Below are 19,900 nucleotides of genomic sequence, written 5' to 3' on the forward strand. Positions count from 1 at the left end.
CCCCCCCCCCCCCCTTCAAAGAAGAGTAGTGATCGTTTTAATTTTTTTCTTCTGCCTTTGTCTTCGCGGATCAGTTTCTTATCATGCTGAGGTAATGAATAGTGGCGGCGGGGGGGGGGCTCTTTTTGTGTTGGAGGTGTGAAATGGGCAGCAATAAACACAGTGTTGTCTCATCCATGCTGGATCCTTATTTGAAAGGCAGGGCAGCTACAAGAAGCGCACAGTTATTTAATATGTGTCGCAACATCAAAAAGCTTCAGAAATCTGGTTTCATTAACGGTGAAGTGCTCCTGCTGACTGTCATGGGCCCCGGCTGAGCGTGTCTGGGAGGGGCATGTATTTATTACACAGTGTGATTAAAAACCTGTTATTTTGACGTTGTGGGGGCCACCTTTTCGGTCCCCGCGAGGGGAACATCAGTTTTACAAAAATCTGTGACTGCAGTCAAAAAACTAAAAACGGCAAAAGTCTCACACTCTCTTTGGTTACTTATGGTTAAGGTTAGGGCTGGGTAGGGGTTACGGTTGTTATTGTGGGGATTAGGGTTTTTCCCCATAGAAATAAATGGAGAGTCTCCACACAAATATGAATATGTGTGTGTGTGTGTGTGTGTGTGTGTGTGTGTGTGTGTGTGTGTGTGTGGGAGACTGAGAGCCTGTAACATGTATCCTGTAAGAGTAGGAGTGAAGCTGTGTAAAGTGCCTGCCTCCTCATTCAGGGACGCCAGCAATCACAACAGTAACCAAAGCTGAATGATCACGGCGGCACACGCGGGCCTGGGACGTGAACCCCCCCCTCTCGCGGCTCCTTGCCATGACCCGCCCCCGCGGGGGCCCCAAGCTGCGACTTTCTAATCTCGCCGAGTGATGTAATTTAGGGCCCGTTAAGCGACTGGCCGTCATATCATTTATAGGCAACGCGACGACATCTGTTGGAGCCAGCAACCTAATGACTTATTGATTTAACCTTATATTTCAGTGTTTCAGAATTCAGCATACGCATCACTTCCTAAATCACGCTGTCATAAAGCTGTCGCACGGACGTGTGCAGTTCGGTAATGAGCCACTGGACGTCCGCGTGATATTTCTGTAGCATTTTTTAAACACACACACATATAACCTTGTTTTCTGTTTCTTTTTGTGTTCAGGTCCCTGACAGGTGGGATGAAATGAGATCCCCATGTCGTGATTGCCATGGAAACCGGTGATTCCCCTTCTATGTCAAGGCAGCAAAATGGGCGGAGCCTCTCAGAGCCATGCCAGGCCACTTGTCACGATAATGACCTCGCGGAAAAAGGCGGTGGGATGGAGCTGGGCGCGGAGGGTGGCCCCACGGATGTCAGTCTGAGAGCGGCCGGGAGGCGGGCGGTCGGCGCATGCGGGCCAGACGGCGACGAAGCCGCCGGGGCCCAGCCCGCCTCGCCGACAGAGATCTCATGCGGCGAATGCTTGAGTGCTTTCCCAAGCTTACGGTGCTATATGGAGCACCACTGCCTGGCATCACGGCGCGTCCAACCCGAGGATGGTGATGGAAGCGGGACCAGCGAGCCGGAGGACGGCGATGTGGAGAACCTGCCGGGGGAGATCGTCTACCAGGCCGACGGCTCCGCCTTCATCCTCGAGGACTCCGGAACTGCTGCCCCACGCATGGGCCTCTTTTCTCTGGCTGCTTTCCCAACTCCAGCACCTTCTGCCGGGGCCCTGGCGTCCGTGTCGGTATTCCCGCAGATCATCGACACGTTTCACATCGCCACGGCGCCCGCACCTCCCCCACCTGACCGCTCTTTCCCAGATACCTCAGCGCTTACGGCCGCCGGCCCCGTGTTGCACAGCTTCCGCGTCTACGACCTCCGGCACAAGAGTAATAAGGACTATCTGTCCGCCGTCGCCACCCCCTGTGTGTCAGATGTCCCCGGCGACGTGGACCTGTCCCGATTCGATGGCCGTGTCAGCGATGGCAAGAGAAAGCCCATCCTGATGTGTTTCCTGTGCCGGCTGTCTTTCGGCTACGTGCGGTCGTTCGTGAGCCATGCTGCACACGACCACCGCATGGTGCTCACTGAGGAGGAGTTAAAGCTCCTCTCCAATAGGAATGTCTCTGCCATCATTCAGGGCATTGGCAAAGACAAGGAGCCCCTCTTAAGCTTTCTAGAACCAAAAAAACCAAACGCTGGCCTGCCCCGTTTCCCCACTGCCAACCTGCTTAGTCCTGATTCCCGAGTTAATGGCCTGTGGAGCACAGTTCGTTTGGAAAATGGCGAGTCCCTGTCGGCCAGCTTAGCTGTCCTGAAGGGAAGCGCGAGTCCCACCAGACGTACGGAGACGGGCCCCACCGACCTGTCCGGTTCTGTGGCTCGCTCTCCCGTCAGGCTGGAGGGTGGCTGCGAACGGCCAGTGGAGGGCGCCACACCATTTTCTGATGGCTCGTTCAGCGTCAAAAGCGAGCCCCGAGATGAGAACGAGGACGACGACGGCGGGATCGGCGACCCGGAAGGTGGCAGCGGCGACTTCTCTGTCTTAAACCAAAGCATTTCCCCCTTAGCGAGCCACGTGCCAAAAAGTGGCAGGAGAGAGTCTGCGTCTCCCGCGGTTGGTGCTGACGATGCGGAGAGGAGCGGAGTGCCGCCTGCCTTGGCCGACAGCAGCGACAGCCAAAGCGGTAGCGACAGGGATTACGGCGACCCTGGGAGTCGGCAAGAGGGCGCCACGCCATCTCATTCCAGCCACCCCCCGCGGACAGAAGACAGGAGCCCCACCCCTCCACTTCACGGCCCCTGTGCAGGGGGCCATTCCCCCGGCGGCGGCGTCGAATGCCCCAAATGCGACACCGTGCTGGGCTCGTCTCGCTCCCTGGGCGGTCACATGACCATGATGCACTCGCGCAACTCCTGCAAGACGCTCAAGTGCCCCAAGTGCAACTGGCACTACAAGTACCAGCAAACGCTGGAGACCCACATGAAGGAGAAGCACCCAGAGTCTGGCGACTCCTGTGCCTACTGCGGCAGTGGGCAGCCGCATCCCCGGCTGGCGCGTGGCGAGAGCTACACCTGCGGCTACAAGCCCTTCCGCTGCGACGTCTGCAACTACTCTACAACCACCAAGGGCAACCTGAGCATCCACATGCAATCCGACAAGCACCTGAACAACGTTCAGACGCTACAGGGGGGTGGCACCATCGACACCACCGCCACATGCGCCCGGCCCACCTCCCCTTCCCCCACCCCTGCACCTGCCCCCTCACCGCCTGCCCGGCTGAAACAGAAGCCAGCGTGGCGCTGTGAGCTGTGCGACTACGAGACGGGTGTGGCCCGCAACCTGCGCATCCACATGACCAGCGAGAAGCACATGCACAACGTGCTGTTGCTGCAGCAGAACATCAAGCAGATGCAGCATGGGCTGCACGTGGGCCTGGCACCCGCTGAGGTCGAGCTCTACCAGTACTACCTGGCCCAGAACCTGGGCCTCGCCGCTGTTAAGCTGGAGAACCTGGCTGAGCAGCACGCGCTGGTGGGCCCCTTGCAGGCAGAGTCGAGCCTGGCCCTGGGGCTGTCCTCTGGCCTTGGTAAGCCCCCCCCCCCTTCTGTGCCGGACACTGGTCTCCTGGTCGCAGTACGTGCTGGTGAAGGAGATTGATGAAGTTCTTCATTTTTTGTGCTAAAGTTGGGTCTAAAAGGAGTGCAGGTAGCAGTCAGTGATTTATTGGTCCTGAAATTAGCTCAATCACACTCAGAACTAGGATACAATGTTACAGTGTTCTGGAAGTGTGATTAAGTCCGAAACTGCAGGAATAATAATAATGCATATAATTAGCTGTCATTATTATTCTTTTTGTCTTGTTTTTGTTATTGTTGTCTTGTTATTGTTTTATTATATTTATGATTCCATTCATGGTGGAGGAATTTCTCAGGTAGAAACATCATGGTAGAGCAGTGCATCTCTAATGCCTATTATTACAGTTTTAATGGATATTATTAGATACGTTCTGCTTTCTCTGCGATACTGACATGTAACATTATTTTTTTTAATTGTTCGTTTTGATGTTCTCACAGAAAAAGTAAATCTCACTTGCAGTGAGCTTATTTCCCATGGGAATAGGCTAATGACAGATTATTGCTTTCTGGCTCCAGTACAGAGTCTGCGTGCCGTAATTTGGCGAGTGTTTTTTTTCCCTCTCTGGTTCATGTTCTAAATCACTGCCATTTTTACAGTATTTCCCATGATGCACTGCTTTGCTGCTGCTAAATATGGAAATGCTCGGAATGGTCACGTAACGACTCCTGCTAGGTTCTGTCTACAGGCGGATATTTTGTGCCCTTTTTTTGATTGATTAGATTTTTCTCTGGCTCTGAAGCAAACTGATGATGACCCACCTCTGGGTGTTCTGGCTTCTTACAGCAGACATAAAACTGGCCTTTTTTTACATGGATTCAATCAATCGAAATTTAAGTAATTATTCTACGCATTGACTCTGAATGAGAATAAACATCATGAGAATTTAAAATATGAACTAAGAGGAGTAAGTATTGTATTATGATAATACACTATAATAGTGGCCGTGATGTAGTGCACATGAGACTCTTCGCATATTTTTCTACTGTCCCTTTACGCCCTTTATAATCTGCCTTTCTTTCTTCGTTCCTTTTTCTCCATGTCCTGCTGGCTTCCCTCCCGCAGCGAGCAGCGAGCCGTCGCAGGAAGAGCGCGCCTGTGCCCGTCCGCTGGGGGCGGAGCCCTCCGTCACCACGGACCCACGGCTGAAACTCTTCCACTGCGTTGTGTGCGGCTGTTTCACCTCGGACAGCCTGGAGGCTCTGGGGGCGCATGCCGCCGCTGAGCGCGCCCTGCCCGAGGCCGAGTGGCACGTCAGCGTGGGCGAGCTGCACCAGTGCACGCTCTGCGGCTATGGCACGCAGCTGCGCGCCAACTTCCAGCTGCACTGCAAGACAGAGCGCCACGTGCAGCGGCACCGGCTGGCAGCACACATGCGTGAGGGCGGCGAGCCGGGCTGCTGGAGGACCAAGGCCCTCGACGCCGCTGCCCCTATGCATCTCAGGTGCAACGCATGCGACCACCAAGCCAGCAGCGTGGAGAAGATGCGACAGCATGCAGTGGGGGCACAGCACGAGGCCGGCTTCAGGCTCTACAAGGTGGGTGGGGCATTGGGATGGCTTCCTGGAGGGGGGGACTAGTTTCTGGAACCGTCTGCACAGAAAAACCACTGTGCAGCCATGGTTTGCGCAGACTCCATGCGCCCGGAGCACACAGAGAAGCACTGTTGTGTCTCGAATAATGAAGGATAATCCAAAAGGCGGGACCGGGTCCCTGCATTCTTGGAGGTAATAAGCCTTCAAATGCCTTGACAGCCTGACTTGGAGCAGAGAGAAGATGCAGCTCCGAATAAGCGAGGGTACTGTGCTCTCACGAACCCGCAGCGAGCATGTCTCTCCGTCCGCAGGGATAAAAATCATCCCAACCGGGAATCAAGATCCGGCGCGGCATATCCATTCGTGTCGGGGGCAGGGGGGTCGGAGTGCCGTGTTTGACTGCCCCCTGCTGGCCGAGCCTGGGACCTTGGGCACAGGCTCGCCGTTTGATGCAAGATGGTCGGTATCGGCAGGTTTATTACTCTGATGGCTGCCATTAGGTTCTTCGGGGGCAGTGCAGTTTGGGCACAAGGAAGTTCCAATGTGCTCTTATAAGTATAGTCCCTATAAGGATAGAACATCTGGTCTGGTTACTCATTGGAAGTGGGGAGTCCGTTAAGTTACCATAGAAACCGTCAAGAGACGGGTTTGGGTTTTAAAACACACGTTTAATAAAACGTTAAAACGTTAAAGTGCATTAATACAGAAATGTTACGCGGCCATGTGACATTTCTGCACCAATAAGAAGACGTTATTTAACAAAGCTGTGGTTTTGATATCTATAATATCTTACACTGCATGTACATTGTCTGGGAACAATCGAAGTGTCCTGTTCATTTTTGAGATTTATGTGTGAAAGTCCAGGAATATAATGTATTAATTTATTATTAGTAGTAATAATACTAATAGCACGGGGCTATAGACCGTCCTGAACGGCGTCCCCGTTATTCCACGCGCCCTGGCCTGCCGGGGGCTTGAGTCCCGGGGGGAGTGTAAATACGGGGGGCAAGAGGCTGCCCCCGCAAGTTGCCGTTAACCCCCTCCCACCCTTAAAATGTGCTGTGCAGATGGGCCCCCTGATGCCTTTCACAGGGGACTGAAAGCAGCTCATATTATATACATAGTAGTAAAGAATTGGGGAGGGGGGGGGGCTTTTAACGATTTATGGTGATTTAAGTGCCAAAATCACCCTACAAACATGGCCTGGGCTGTTTAGTGAGATTCGTATGTGGCTCCTTTGTTCGCTGCTTAAGGATGGGGAGAAAAACGGAGCGGTTTTACTCAAATTAAACGGATACCGGAAGATTCTGCCCCTGTGCTGAGGGGTTAAGTGCTGTAGTCTCTTCTTAAGCCGTGGGAATGAGGCGGGCCTCTGCTCTGGCGGTGAAATCGAAAATCGGTCACCTGCTTGACACCGGACGAGTGTCAGTAACCTGGTTATGGACCGGTGTTGCCGACCGTGAGTCAGGTCTGTTTTGGAAGCAGCTGTTGGTGCTGGGTAATGGCGACCGGCACGGAGATCAGCAGCCGCGACCTTTGACCTGACAGTTGCTGTGCTTTCATACCTGTTAGGAAGGAGCTTAAAATACCGCAAAAGAAATGCAGTAACAAATCCAGCTCTGAAAATATATTACTTCTTTTGAATAAACCTGTTGTGTAAGCCAGGTGGTAATTGTAATAGCCTATTCATAATTGTATTGAACAATAAATTAACACCAGATCATTGTTCTTTATTTGCTCATGGTAAGCGATGTGCAGTGCATTGTGGGATATAACGTCTGTGAGAGTCAGTTATGGTGCAATCTATGGTCTCCACTCTGCTGCCTACAGTTGGGAGAATGAAAGTAATTTTTTTTAAATAATAATAAACACTGTCACTGCATGTAGAGTCATGTAAATCTGTCAAGACTATTCAAAGTTTCTGCAGCGCTCAGTAAACACAGGAAATATTTGTTTCTTTAACAGGAGGATTAGTGCAGGTGCTCGGGTCATTTAAAACCAGGAATGTTCAGGCTTGGCGCGTTGGTCTCTGCGCCGAGGAGCTCGAATGGCTCGCCACACCTGTTCTTCAGCTGGCTGCCCCCCAGGGGGGCATGGTAACTGCCGCACACCCATCCCATACCATTGGCCGCCCCCTCCCCCCCTTTTTGCAGGCCCCCTCCCCTTTCCTAGTGACCTACCAGCAGGCGGTCTGCATCTCGTTGCTTGTTTGCATATTTGACTTTTATTCTCCCTTCCTCCGGGGGGGGGGGGGGTCTTAGCACACACAAAGTGTACATGTGTCGTAAAGGCCAGGGTGGGGGGGGATTTTAGTCCTATTCTGGCCAGGCAGAGGGGCAAATAGACAGTCTTATTGTCCATGTGGGGGAGGGCTGATCCGTCTGTGTGCATGGACTGGGGGGGGCAGAAGGCGTAGACAGGCGGTGGGGGTCAGGGGGCAGGAGCGAGTATGCAGGTAAGGGGGGATAAGCAGGGGAGGGCTGATCCGTCTGTGTGCATGGACTGGGGGGGGCGGAAGGCGTAGACAGGCGGTGGGGGTCAGGGGGCAGGAGCGGGTATGCAGGTAAGGGGGGATAAGCAGGGGAGGGCTGATCCGTCTGTGTGCATGGACTGGGGGGGGCGGAAGGCGTAGACAGGCGGTGGGGGTCAGGGGGCAGGAGCGAGTATGCAGGTAAGGGGGGATAAGCAGGGGAGGGCTGAGGACGTCTTCAGCCTGGATACCGACCAGATCCTTGGCCCTAACTTCTGTCTAATTTTAACATCTCACTTTATCAACTTGTCACCTTATTTGTGCTGAGCCTGGTGTCCTGAATCACCCTCCCCCATCTTTACCCACTTAATGACCACCCCCCCCCCCCAAAGAATTAGTACAGAAATAATTCAGCAGCTCAGAGCTGCCTCGTCGCATGTTTAATGAAGGAGTTTATAGGACAGTGGCAGAAACCTTAAGCAGCCACAGCCCGGGACGGCCAAGCTGTGAAACCTTAAGCGAACATGGCTGGGGAAACTGAAATCCAGAACCTTAAGCTTGTATGGCCTGGGATGGCCAAGCTCTGGAACCCTTTGCGGGTATGGCCCGGGATGACCGAACTCCAAAACCTTAAGCGGGTATGGCCCGGGACGGCCAAGCTCTGGAACCCTTTGCGGGTATGGCCCGGGATGACCGAACTCCGAAACCTTAAGCGGGTATGGCCCGGGACGGCCAAGCTCTGGAACCCTTTGCGGGTATGGCCCGGGATGACCGAACTCCGAAACCTTAAGCGGGTATGGCCCGGGACGGCCAAGCTCTGGAACCCTTTGCGGGTATGGCCCGGGATGACCGAACTCCGAAACCTTAAGCGGGTATGGCCCGGGACGGCCAAGCTCTGGAACCCTTTGCGGGTATGGCCCGGGATGACCGAACTCCGAAACCTTAAGCGGGTATGGCCCGGGACGGCCAAGCTCTGGAACCCTTTGCGGGTATGGCCCGGGATGACCGAACTTCGAAACCTTAAGCGGGTATGGCCCGGGACGGCCAAGCTCTGGAACCCTTTGCGGGTATGGCCCGGGATGACCGAACTCCGAAACCTTAAGCGGGTATGGCCCGGGACGGCCAAGCTCTGGAACCCTTTGCGGGTATGGCCCGGGATGACCGAACTCCGAAACCTTAAGCGGGTATGGCCCGGGACGGCCAAGCTCTGGAACCCTTTGCGGGTATGGCCCGGGATGACCGAACAACCGAAACCTTAAGTGGGTATGGCCCGGGACGGTCGAGCTCTGAAACCTTAAGCGGGTATGGCCCGGGACGGCTAAGCTCTGAAACCCTGATTGGTGTTTTGTGGTGATGTTGGCTCGTCCTGCCTCATCCTCCTCTCCGTCATTGCCCCCCGTCACTCTTGTCATGTGACTCTGTTTGGTTAGGCCTGGGGGCTTTTTCTGGCTTCCTAATCTCAAGGGGTCACATAGGGATCCCGTCTAGTCTGTGAGGCAGGCTGACGGTCGGGTATGAAGTGAAACTGGATTTTGCATGGTCCCCAGTAGCCCCTCCCTCCGGGAAAGAGATGACATTGCTACGTTTCCCCCCCCTTCCGTACATTCGGCCCAGTTTATCAACCCTAAAATTTCTGCATATACATAGGTGGTGTGTCGAAGCCTCAGTGACGTTCATGTGCTTCAAGTTTCGACGCTTGCTGACCTCTCATGCTCCTACCTTCCCACATACCCACTGCTCCTGCCTGCTGGGCGGCCGCATACCCACTGCTCCTGCCTTCCCGCATACCCACTGCTCCTGCCTGCTGGGCGGCCGCATACCCACTGCTCCTGCCTTCCCGCATACCCACTGCTCCTGCCTGCTGGGCGGCCGCATACCCACTGCTCCTACCTTCCCGCATACCCACTGCTCCTGCCTGCTGGGCGGCCGCATACCCACTGCTCCTGCCTTCCCACATATCCACTGCTCCTGCCTGCTGGGCGGCCGCATACCCACTGCTCCTGCCTGCTGGGCGGCCGCATACCCACTGCTCCTGCCTTCCCACATATCCACTGCTCCTGCCTGCTGGGCGGCCGCATACCCACTGCTCCTGCCTTCCCACATATCCACTGCTCCTGCCTGCTGGGCGGCCGCATATCCAATAATTGACATGCGACCTTGACAAGCTGATCTTTTTTTTTTTTTTTTTTTTTTAACTGATCTGTTAACGTGGGATGTATGAAGTATTACCGCCGTAATTGATTTGGAACATTAGGTACTCAGGCTAGGATTTGAAGCGGAACAGGATTTTCTATACTCAGCCTCTGTAGGATTACACTTCAGCAGGAGCATAATCCTTAATACCATGAAATAGACCCAATAGAAACCACTCTTACTTCTTTAGGATTATACTTATGAATTTCAACGCACTTGTTTAGCTTGTTACGTTTAATACCGTACGTTTGAGTAATAAAAGCCATGTTAAAACCTTCCGGTGAGTCAACCCACCCTTTCTTACATGGATCCGGTATGTAGTGTCAGTGTTTAAATGACTCTTGGTTAGAGTAAACCTGTCTTTTTCTTGTGCTGTATGAGTGCATATCGTTTTATTGGGAAGGACCCCCCCCAACACACACACACAGACGCACACAGAACCACACGGACAAGAAAAGAAAGAAAACATTCCAGTAATCTTCAAAGTGGCCACTGGAATGTGGACTGGGTGAACCTCACCTATGCTGGAGAGTGACTTCATCAGTAGTGCCTGTATCCGTTTAAATAAGTTCATTTATCTTTTTTCTTGTCTGGATGAATTTTTTTTATATATTTTATATTTATATAAAATTTACTATTTGGGTCACTGTCAGGCTGGAAATGGCTTTGGTGTGCACTGCCAGTGACTGTGGAATTACAGTGAAAGGGTTCATGGCTGAAACACCAAAGTACACCCTTTAAAAAGGAGAATAAGTTAAAATAAGTTTATTGTTGATTAGTTGTTCAGCCCATTTTGATACTTGAGGGAAAAGACAGTAGTTGCACTAGTTGATCTTGTGCTGGTAACTGCAAGGTTCACCGCTGGGCAAACGTGGCTTGCTTGATGTTTCAGGTAAAGCCAGTGAGCATTTCCCAAGTCAAATGGACACTGGCTGCAGGGCTGGCAGTGGAAGGAGCTGCTTTGCTGTCTGCAAAGCTGGGACCAAGCGAGAAAAGAGCCCAAAAACGCGATATATTAGCCTTGCCGGTGAAAAGCAAGTCAGGCATGGTGTCCATTTTTAATCACCCTAACTACTCCTGATTTTGATCTGTTAGTTTGATATGGATGGATTGTTCTTGTCTCTTATTTAAAGTGCCAAAAATGGGCTTTAACTTGTGCGCAGCTGGCGTGAAAAGGCAGGGAGAAGGGGGCCGATGTGATGTTCATGGTTCCCAGTATCCCGGACCCAGGCGGGTGTTCCCTGACCTTCCCTGGGGTCGTCATGGAGACGAGCTGCGACCATGGCAATGCGACCGACGGCGTCTCCAGCCACGTGACCGCGCCACCCTGCAGCGCTCATGCTGCCCACAGGGAGGTGCTGTGTGCGACTTTGGCGGGCCCGTCCCAGCGACCTGCACTGATCTGCACGGCTGTAATTATAATTCGTAATTAAACTTACATGAGATGGTCTCTGCCTTACGTGCCATTAAATTTTCTTCATGTCACAAATGTAGAGTGCGCTTAGGAATGTCGGGTTGGCGATGCAGCAGTTTGCTGTCACGCTCATTTACTGCAGAACTTTTAGTCACAATCGACAAATTAGTTTTTTTTTTATTTATTAATCATTAATCACTTTTTGAATGGGTCAGCTGCTTCACACACGGTTTGCATTTCGAGACGATTAGATACAAGTATAGGGAAAAAGAAACTTGAAAGAATTGCCTCTGTGATGCCAGTTGTCTTGACTGACTTTGCAGTTTGTGCAGCTCCCAGATAATGGCAAGCGGGTTTGAAGTATGCAAAGTATTTTAAGGGGCAACATGACTGTTGTGTCAGTTTTCAGTTGTGTTTGGGGCATGCTGGGTGCTGCGTGCTGTGCTGTGGGGGGCTACGGGGGTGATTTGGGATTCAGGGGGTGCTGCAGGAAGTGCTATGTGGGGTGATTCGGGAGGTGATGCGGTGGTGATTCGGGAGGTGATGCAGGGGGTGATTCGGGAGGTGATGCGGGGGTGATTCGGGAGGTGATGCGGGGGTGATTCGGGAGGTGATGCGGTGGTGATTCGGGTGGTGATGCGGTGGTGATTCGGGTAGTGATGCGGTAGGTGATGCGGTGGTGATTCGGGGTGATTCGGGTGGTGATTCGGGTGGTGATGCGGTGGTGATTCGGGTGGTGATGCGGTGGTGATTCGGGAGGTGATGTGGTGGTGATTCGGGTGGTGATGTGGTGGTGATTCGGGTGGTGATGCGGTGGTGATTCGGGTGGTGATGCGGTGGTGATTCGGGAGGTGATGCGGTGGTGATTCGGGAGGTGATGCGGTGGTGATTCGGTTGGTGATGCGTGGGCTGAACCAGGGTGCTGTGGGGGAGGCACAGAAATGGCAGAGTCCCGCCACACGTCCATGGGGATAAGCTGCTTCCTGTAACTTCAGCGGGCTGCTTTTCATTCCTCTGTTAATGAGCGGAGCTGCCGTCCGCACAGGGCCTTCATCTGTCTTCAGTCAGTTCCTGTCAGGACAAAGACGGCGCACATGTGCCCCCCCCAGCTGGCCCAGAAACTCTTCCAAAGGAATTTTCTTAAATTGTTTTTCTAAGGCAGTCGCACAACTTCTGTGTGCGTGTTGAAAAGCTAGGAAGCATATCCCAGTGTGAAAGAACCCCCCCCCCCCCGTGAGGATCTGAATGGTTCTGCCCCTTTCCTGTGCTCCACCCTGCCGTCCCTAAATCCCCGCTCGATGGTGAGGCCTTCACAGACTCACCCTGTGTGTGTGTGTGTGTGTGTGTGTGTGTGTGTCGGGGGGGATTAAGTTTATGTTACTTTGCGGGGACCAAATGTCCCCGACATTGTAATAAAACCTGATTTTTTTTTGACATTGTGGGGCCATTTTTGGGTCCCCACAAAGATCTGTGACTGCAATCAAAAACTAAAAATGCCAGTAACCTGTGGTTACGTATGGTTAAGGTTAGGGCTGGGTAGGGGTTAAGGTCGTCATGTTGGGATTAGAGTTTTCCTATCGATATGAACGGTGAGTCCCCGCAATGTTAGAATTACAAATCTGTGTGTGTTTGTGGGGAGGGGGGGTGTCTCTGTCATGGGGGTGGGAGTATCCTGGCATGCAGAGAGACATCCTGGAACAAACCATCATATTAGATGATTAGTCCCGGGGGGGGGGGGGGGAGATTGGGGTTGCTATACTTTTGGCTGCCCTCCAAACAGTAATTGAGGATAATTTTCTTTGTGCCGCTGTAATACTGAGCGTAGAAATTGTCTCAGTATCTGAACCCCCTCCTGGACACATGATGTTCTGGTTCTGGACTTCAAGCGTCCGTTCGGGTATGGCTGCGTCTCTGGCGCGGGGGGAGGGGGGGGCGGCTCTGGGAGGAATGCTGGGTTTACCTACACTTATTAACATACCACCCAGCTACCCATCTTCCAGCTGCTGAACCGGGACTGGGTGTCCCTGGGGCCTGTCCCCAGCATGCAGGGCTGCACACTGGCTGGGGTCTCTGTCCATCACGGGGCACAGACAAACTCGCACGCTTAGGGGGGTGCTCATCCCATTTACCTCACTTAAGTGCAAGTGCACCAAGATACTACGCGCGGAGGTGAGGTATGTTGACGTAAGACGCAAAGTGCGTAAGTGTATGTACAGAGCTCAAGGAGACAATGGGACACACTTGATATCTGAAGAGGTGAACAGGAAACACGCTACAGCTATGTTGTCATGTGTGTTAATTGTGCTTGGGGTTGTCCTTCACTGTAGCCTACGCTGCGTGAACATTCGTTATACACACTGAAACTGAAACTTCTTAGGAGGCAAGTTGCGCTCAGTTAGGCCAGCAGACTTCTTCGTGTTAAATGGGAACATTAGTCGTCATCGATGCAGACCACAGTATTTGGCAAAGTGTGGATGAGGTAGACGTTAAGTGCGCTGCACTTGGCTTACTTGAGGAATGGGACACCCTTGGATACTTGGAGCGTCAGAATGCACCCCCCAAGTATGGTAGTGTGTAAGTGTGTGCTTGGTGGAGCAAATGGGACGAAGTGTGGGTGTCTTTGGACTGCGGGAGGACCCAGAGGAAACCTAGTGAATGCTGGGAGAAAGGGGGAGGAGCCAAAGCCCCCACCATAGGCAGTGTGGTGACGGGGTATCCAGTGGGACAAGCAGTGTCACGTCACATCACCCTGGAGTCAGCTGCAGTGATGTGACCGGCCTGTAAATCTGGCACCTCGGCATCCTTCACTGTCGGATTTAGCTGTTCTCCTGTTATCTTGTGCCGGATGTCGTTTCTCCGGACAACCCGCTGGAGCATTCTGGGGCGTTCCCGCCCCGAGCTTTTCACCGACGCGGTGAGGTTTCTGTGAGCGCCGCTCTGCCGGTCCGGCCTGCGGACCCCCCCTGGACTTCCGGCTGTTCCTCAGAGACCCCACCCCCCCACCCCGCCAGCCCAGCTTGTCTGCGGAAGCCTTCCTTGGCCTCGCAAAGAAACAAAGATAGCAGTAATTAATTACCCTGGAGAAGTGCCAGGAAGCCGTCTCCCCTCCCTCTCCCACTGACAACTCCGACTTAATTAAAACTTGGGCTCTTTCAGTGGCCCCCGGACGCCCCTAACGGAGAGGGGGTTGGTGGTGGGGGGTGTGCTAGTGCCATGACGCTGCTAATCCCTGACACTCTAACAGGCCGTGGCCTTTTCTGGGAGTGGGGCCACACCTGCCGGCCTTCTCGCGCCCCCTCAGCACCCCCCCACCAAGAAAGCATCATTGTGTTCCCGTTGAAAGCCCCATAATGGGGGCACCGTTTCTGCCTTTGTCTTTGCTGCATTGTTCATTATCCGTCCAGCACTGGGGGCACTCTCTCTCTCCCTCTCTCTCGATGTGTTCTGCTTGGCTGGCGGGGGGGTGGGTCACAGTGACACTGCGGAGGGTCCCCGCCTGGACGCTGGCCCCTGCTGTGCCACACGATTGGCTGCGGACACCCGCTGTTCCAACACATTTGACGGGGGGGTCATGAGGGGGAGCGTGTGTGGTGTAGACAGACTGAGACCCACGAGGAGGCGTGGCCTGGACCTCACGAGGAGGCGTGGCCTGGACCTCACGAGGAGGCGTGGCCTGGACCTCACGAGGAGGCGGGGCCTGGACCTCACGAGGAGGCGTGGCCTGGACCTCACGAGGAGGCGGGGCCTGAACAAAAACTGTATTGTTCTTTTATTTGCTGTTAATTAGTGTGTCCTGTGGGTGGGACTATATATATTCATTTAATAAAATATTGTTTTAATAAATAAATCAAATATCTCATTCTTTATAAACTGCACTCCATAAATATTTGTCCTACATGGTCCAGCCTCTTTCTGTCTTAAGAATGGTACTATAGCTTCCTGCAGTCCAGAAACCCCTCAGGCTGATCAGTGTCTAATTGGGCTGTGTGTATATTTCACGATAGGCTGGCATCCTGTCCCAGATGTGCCCCTGCATTGTGCCCTGCCCCCTGCCCCGTGCCCCCAGCCCCCAGCGACCCCGCCCAGCATTAGTGGGTTGATGAATGGCTTGAGTTGATTCATCTCGAGCTTCAGAAGTGTTTCTCTAGCTTAAGTGCACCTTATTCCTAGCAGCTGACCCACTCGGGGCAGTGAGCGTGGATAAAACCAGGCATTCAAACCAGGCTAATTGAGGTAAATTAGTTTGAGCGCGCGGGGCTTTAATTTCCCGTAGCCGGTGTCTTTGTGTGTGGCTCACTGAGGCCTCGGGACAATTCTGGGTGCCGCGTATTTCTGGAGGTGGGCCTCGCCCCAAAGGTGGGCCTCGCCCCGGAGGTGGGCCTCGCCCTGACCAGTGGAGGGCTTGGTGCCGTTTGGGTTTTGTGGATTATTGGGAGGGCTTGAGGGAACCTCGCTCCCCACCAGGGAGTGCACGCTTTCGGGTGAGCATGAGATGCCTCTACGTTTGTTGTCTGCATGGAGAGAAAGTGCTCTGTCCCTAGCGAGCTCGATGGGCCGAATGGCCTCCTCTCGTTTGTATAGTTCTTATGTTCTTAGTCCGTATTTCTCCCAAATGAGGAAGATCCTCGCTTTGCAGTCCGGCAGCTCTGCCCTGAGAAGCGGCCATTTTATCAGACTGTCCTCTCCTAGTGCTGCAGATAATGTCACACAGACAGAGAAACACAGGCACACAGACTGTCCTCTCCTAGTGCTGCAGATAATGTCACACAGACAGAGAAACACAGGAACACAGACTGTCCTCTCCTAGTGCTGCAGATAATGTCACACAGACAGAGAAACACAGGAACACAGACTGTCCTCTCCTAGTGCTGCAGATAATGTCACACAGACAGAGAAACACAGGAACACAGACTGTCCTCTCCTAGTGCTGCAGATAATGTCACACAGACAGAGAAACACAGGAACACAGACTGCCCTCTCCTAGTGCTGCAGATAATGTCACACAGACAGAGAAACACAGGAACACAGACTGCCCTCTCCTAGTGCTGCAGATAATGTCACACAGACAGACAAACACAGGCACACAGACTGTCCTCTCCTAGTGCTGCAGATAATGTCACACAGACAGAGAAACACAGGAACACAGACTGCCCTCTCCTAGTGCTGCAGATAATGTCACACAGACAGACAAACACAGGCACACAGACTGTCCTCTCCTAGTGCTGGGGATGGTCTCCTAATGGGACCCGAGTTTGATAATGGTTGATGGCACACGATGAAGAGACACACACACACACAGACACGCACACGATCAGACACACAGTCGCACACACACACACACACACTCACATTGATGCCTCCTGATCCCTCATATCCGCCGTCTGACAGGCATGTATGTTCCCCTGACTTCCTCCACAGCACCTGCAGAAGCAGGAGAGCGCCCTGGACCCGGACTCCTGCACCTACTCCTGCACTCTCTGCGATTTCTCCACCCGCGCCAAGCTGGGCCTGCTGCAGCACCTCCGCTCCCCGCGGCACCAGCAGGCCGACGGGCTGCGGCGGCTGCGGCTGCGCAGGCGGGGCGCCGGCCTGGAGAGCGAGGACCTCGCAGAGCTCTTCGTCGTCAGCGACCGCCTGCCCCGCCAGTCCGGTGAGTGCGAGCTGCACCTCCTCCACCTCCTTCCTCACGGGCCTCCTGATCTCCCAAAAAGGAGATACACGCGAGTACCCGGTAAACACGCGGGGTCTTCATGAGCCGTCCCAGAGGCTGCAGGAAAGCACTGGGAAGATCCCACAGTGAAATCCATCTTCTTCCAGTGAACTCTGACGTGGCTTTTCTTTACCAGACAGGTTTGGCTTCCATTTCAGTGCTCAGGGGCGAATATGTGTAACCGGTCTGTATAACTTTCAGAAACAAAAGATATTAATAGTTATGATTTGGCCGGTGATGTAAAACATGAGGTCCAGTCGGCCCGGTTGTATAGCACTCTAGCGTCTGTGGTGCCGGCCTAAGCAGGGGCTCGAATCGGCCCGGCCCGGCTCGCTGAGCTCGCCAGCACGTCGTGAATGACATTCCAGTGCCGAAACCTTCGCTGTCCCTCGAAGTGTCCTGTTTATACGGGGGACCCAGAAGAGGAGGACAGTCTGCTTGAGAGCACATGCTGCTCTCCGGGGTGCCACCCGTACGCTCCGCGCCCAGGCGATCCGACCTCGCGTCTGCGTTTACATCCAAACCCCTCTAAGAGGGAGGCCCGGGGGGATGAATCACCACTGGACATTTGAGAAGAGACACCCTTATCAAATCTCCAAATGATACGTTTTCAGAGGTGGAAATTTCAGGTCCAGAAAGTAAAAATCCAAACCAGGATCTTGTTTCAACCAACCAGTTGAATATAAAGAGTCACAGTCGCAGGTTGGTTGAAACAAAATCCTGGTTTGGATTTTTACATTCTGGACCTGAAATGTCCGCCTCTGCACATTTTCCTTCTCCATTCATAAGAAGTTTTAGGTGTGTATTTCCGTCATTTCCTGCTCTCAGTGACTTTTTTGCATTCCCACACTCATTCTTATCAAAATACGTCCTGTTGAAGATTAACCTTTTTTCAGCTCCCTGATTAATTGGTCTTACTGGGGTGAAGGCAGCACCATCGGAAACGCACATGGAGGCATGTTGATAAACTGAGAGGCTATTTCTGATGCCATGGATTGTTTTTATGTTTCCTGCGGTGGTGATGCGCTTTGCTCGCTCCCCTCTTGTGAAAATAATTGTGTGTGTGTGTGTGTGTCATTCAAAACCTGTAACTTTTTACCTTGTGGGGACATTTTTTTTTTTTGGTCCCCACAACAATAACCTCAGTTTTATAAAAATCTGTGAATGCAATCAAAAAACTAAAATTCTTCTATTTTGTTTGGGTACTTATGGTTAAGGTTAGGGCAGGGTGGGGGTTAAGGTCGTCATGTTGGGATTAGAGTCTTTGCAAGATATAACTACAAACCTGTGTGTATGTGTGCACGTGTGAATTTCCATGAAAGGATCTGAAGCAGCTTGTATTTTGGTTGTGCTCCAGTAGGTCATTTAGAGCAACCAGATTTGACCATTTTATCATCATTCTTCTTATTATTCTTCATCGTATGTGCAGTGTATGTGCAGTGCATCGTATGTGCAGTGTATGTGCAGTGTATGTGCAGTGCATCGTATGTGCAGTGTATGTGCAGTGCATCGTATGTGCAGTGTATGTGCAGTGCATCGTATGTGCAGTATATGTGCAGTGCATCGTATGTGCAGTGTATGTGCAGTGCATCGTATGTGCAGTGTTAGGGACGGCAGAGGTGGTAATGGCAATAATATAATTACCAACAGGTGTCCCAGTTTACAACATGAAATAACTGGAGAATAAGGAGCAAAATAAAAAAAACTAAACTTTTTTTTTTTCTTCTAATTATGGAAATTCACTTGTTTTCCCAAGTGAATACAGACCTAAAAACTATCTTGCATGGTGCAGATAATCTCGAGTGGCAGCCTATCTGGTTTTTGTGCGGTCGGTGTGGAACCCCGCCTTCCAGGAGCTCTGCGAAAGTCGCTTCTGAATATTCAGGACACTCTGAGGAGCACAGTGGGGGCCCCTGACTGCATAAATTAATGTTGCGCCTCTATATGTGTTGACATATGTCTTGAGCAGTACAGGCGAGAAACTACTCAAATTTCTCTTGAACTCATATTTTTTTTAAATTTAGCTACCTGAAATATGTGAATGTAAGTGAACTCATGACACTTTGATAGACCCTCAGAATGATTAAAAATATCTATTTGTCAGCTATAAGATTGTGAATGTTGAATAGTGTCACGTGAACATGGTTTGCTGTTTATACGTGTACATCGTGAGAGCCTGGGCTGATTTCTGGGAAATCTTCATTTTTTCCTGCGATACTGAGAATTAGCAGAGGCTAAGGCTGCGTGGTCGGTAGAGTCAAAGGCTACTTTTCTTTTTTCATTCATGAATCATTTTTCCCCTGATAATGAATAGGTCCTGTTCTTTTTAGTGGTTGTGAACTTCAGTGTTTAACAAAAAAAAAGAAAAACTAAATTCCACACGTTATTTGAATGTGATGTTTGTCTCTACATTAGGAGTTATTTGGCCTTAAAATTAATTTACTATTTAGTAAATTGAGTTTACAGAGAAATGCCAGCGCATATTACGTTAAGTGCAAGTTAATGTCTTGAAATTTAGGGGGTTTTAGGCCATTTGTTTTGCATTTTTTCACGTTCAAAGACGTATGACTTGTGAGAGCCACCTGGACATAAGTGATTTTCCTTCGCAGAAGGATGGCAGTGAATTCTTGTCTTGTGTGGAGACGTGTGTGTAGGTATGTTTCTCAACTCATCCGGCTCTTAGGGAGGTGATGGCTGTGCCTTGTCACCTGCCCCAAGAATGGCCCCGCCCCCAACTGGGCCCCACCACAGCCTGGGCCCCTGCCCCTAGAATGGCCCCGCCCCCAACTGGGCCCCACCACAGCCTGGGCCCCTGCCCCTAGAATGGCCCCGCCCCCAACTGGGCCCCACCACAGCCTGGCCCCTGCCCCTAGAATGGCCCCACCCCCAACTGGGCCCCACCACAGCCTGGGCCCCTGCCCCTAGAATGGCCCCGCCCCCAACTGGGCCCCACCACAGCCTGGGCCCCTG

At 52.3% G+C, this 19,900-nt stretch overlaps 1 protein-coding gene across 3 annotated transcripts in view; it reads left to right on the forward strand.

Annotated features, from left to right (window-relative positions):
* Positions 1–19,900, forward strand: part of LOC111834199 (zinc finger homeobox protein 4-like) — a 71,031-nt gene that overhangs the window by 16,677 nt on the left and 34,454 nt on the right. For all 3 annotated transcript variants that reach the window (XM_023793235.2, XM_023793236.2, XM_072711084.1), the window contains 3 exons: positions 1,148–3,561; positions 4,674–5,146; positions 16,639–16,870. In XM_023793235.2, the coding sequence (XP_023649003.2) occupies positions 1,194–3,561; positions 4,674–5,146; positions 16,639–16,870 (3,073 nt within the window). In that variant the 5' untranslated portion in view covers positions 1,148–1,193. The remainder of the gene's footprint in view (positions 1–1,147; positions 3,562–4,673; positions 5,147–16,638; positions 16,871–19,900) is intronic.

Source organism: Paramormyrops kingsleyae, chromosome 4, assembly GCF_048594095.1.
Source record: "Paramormyrops kingsleyae isolate MSU_618 chromosome 4, PKINGS_0.4, whole genome shotgun sequence".
In the NCBI taxonomy this organism is placed as follows: Eukaryota; Metazoa; Chordata; class Actinopteri; order Osteoglossiformes; family Mormyridae; genus Paramormyrops; species Paramormyrops kingsleyae.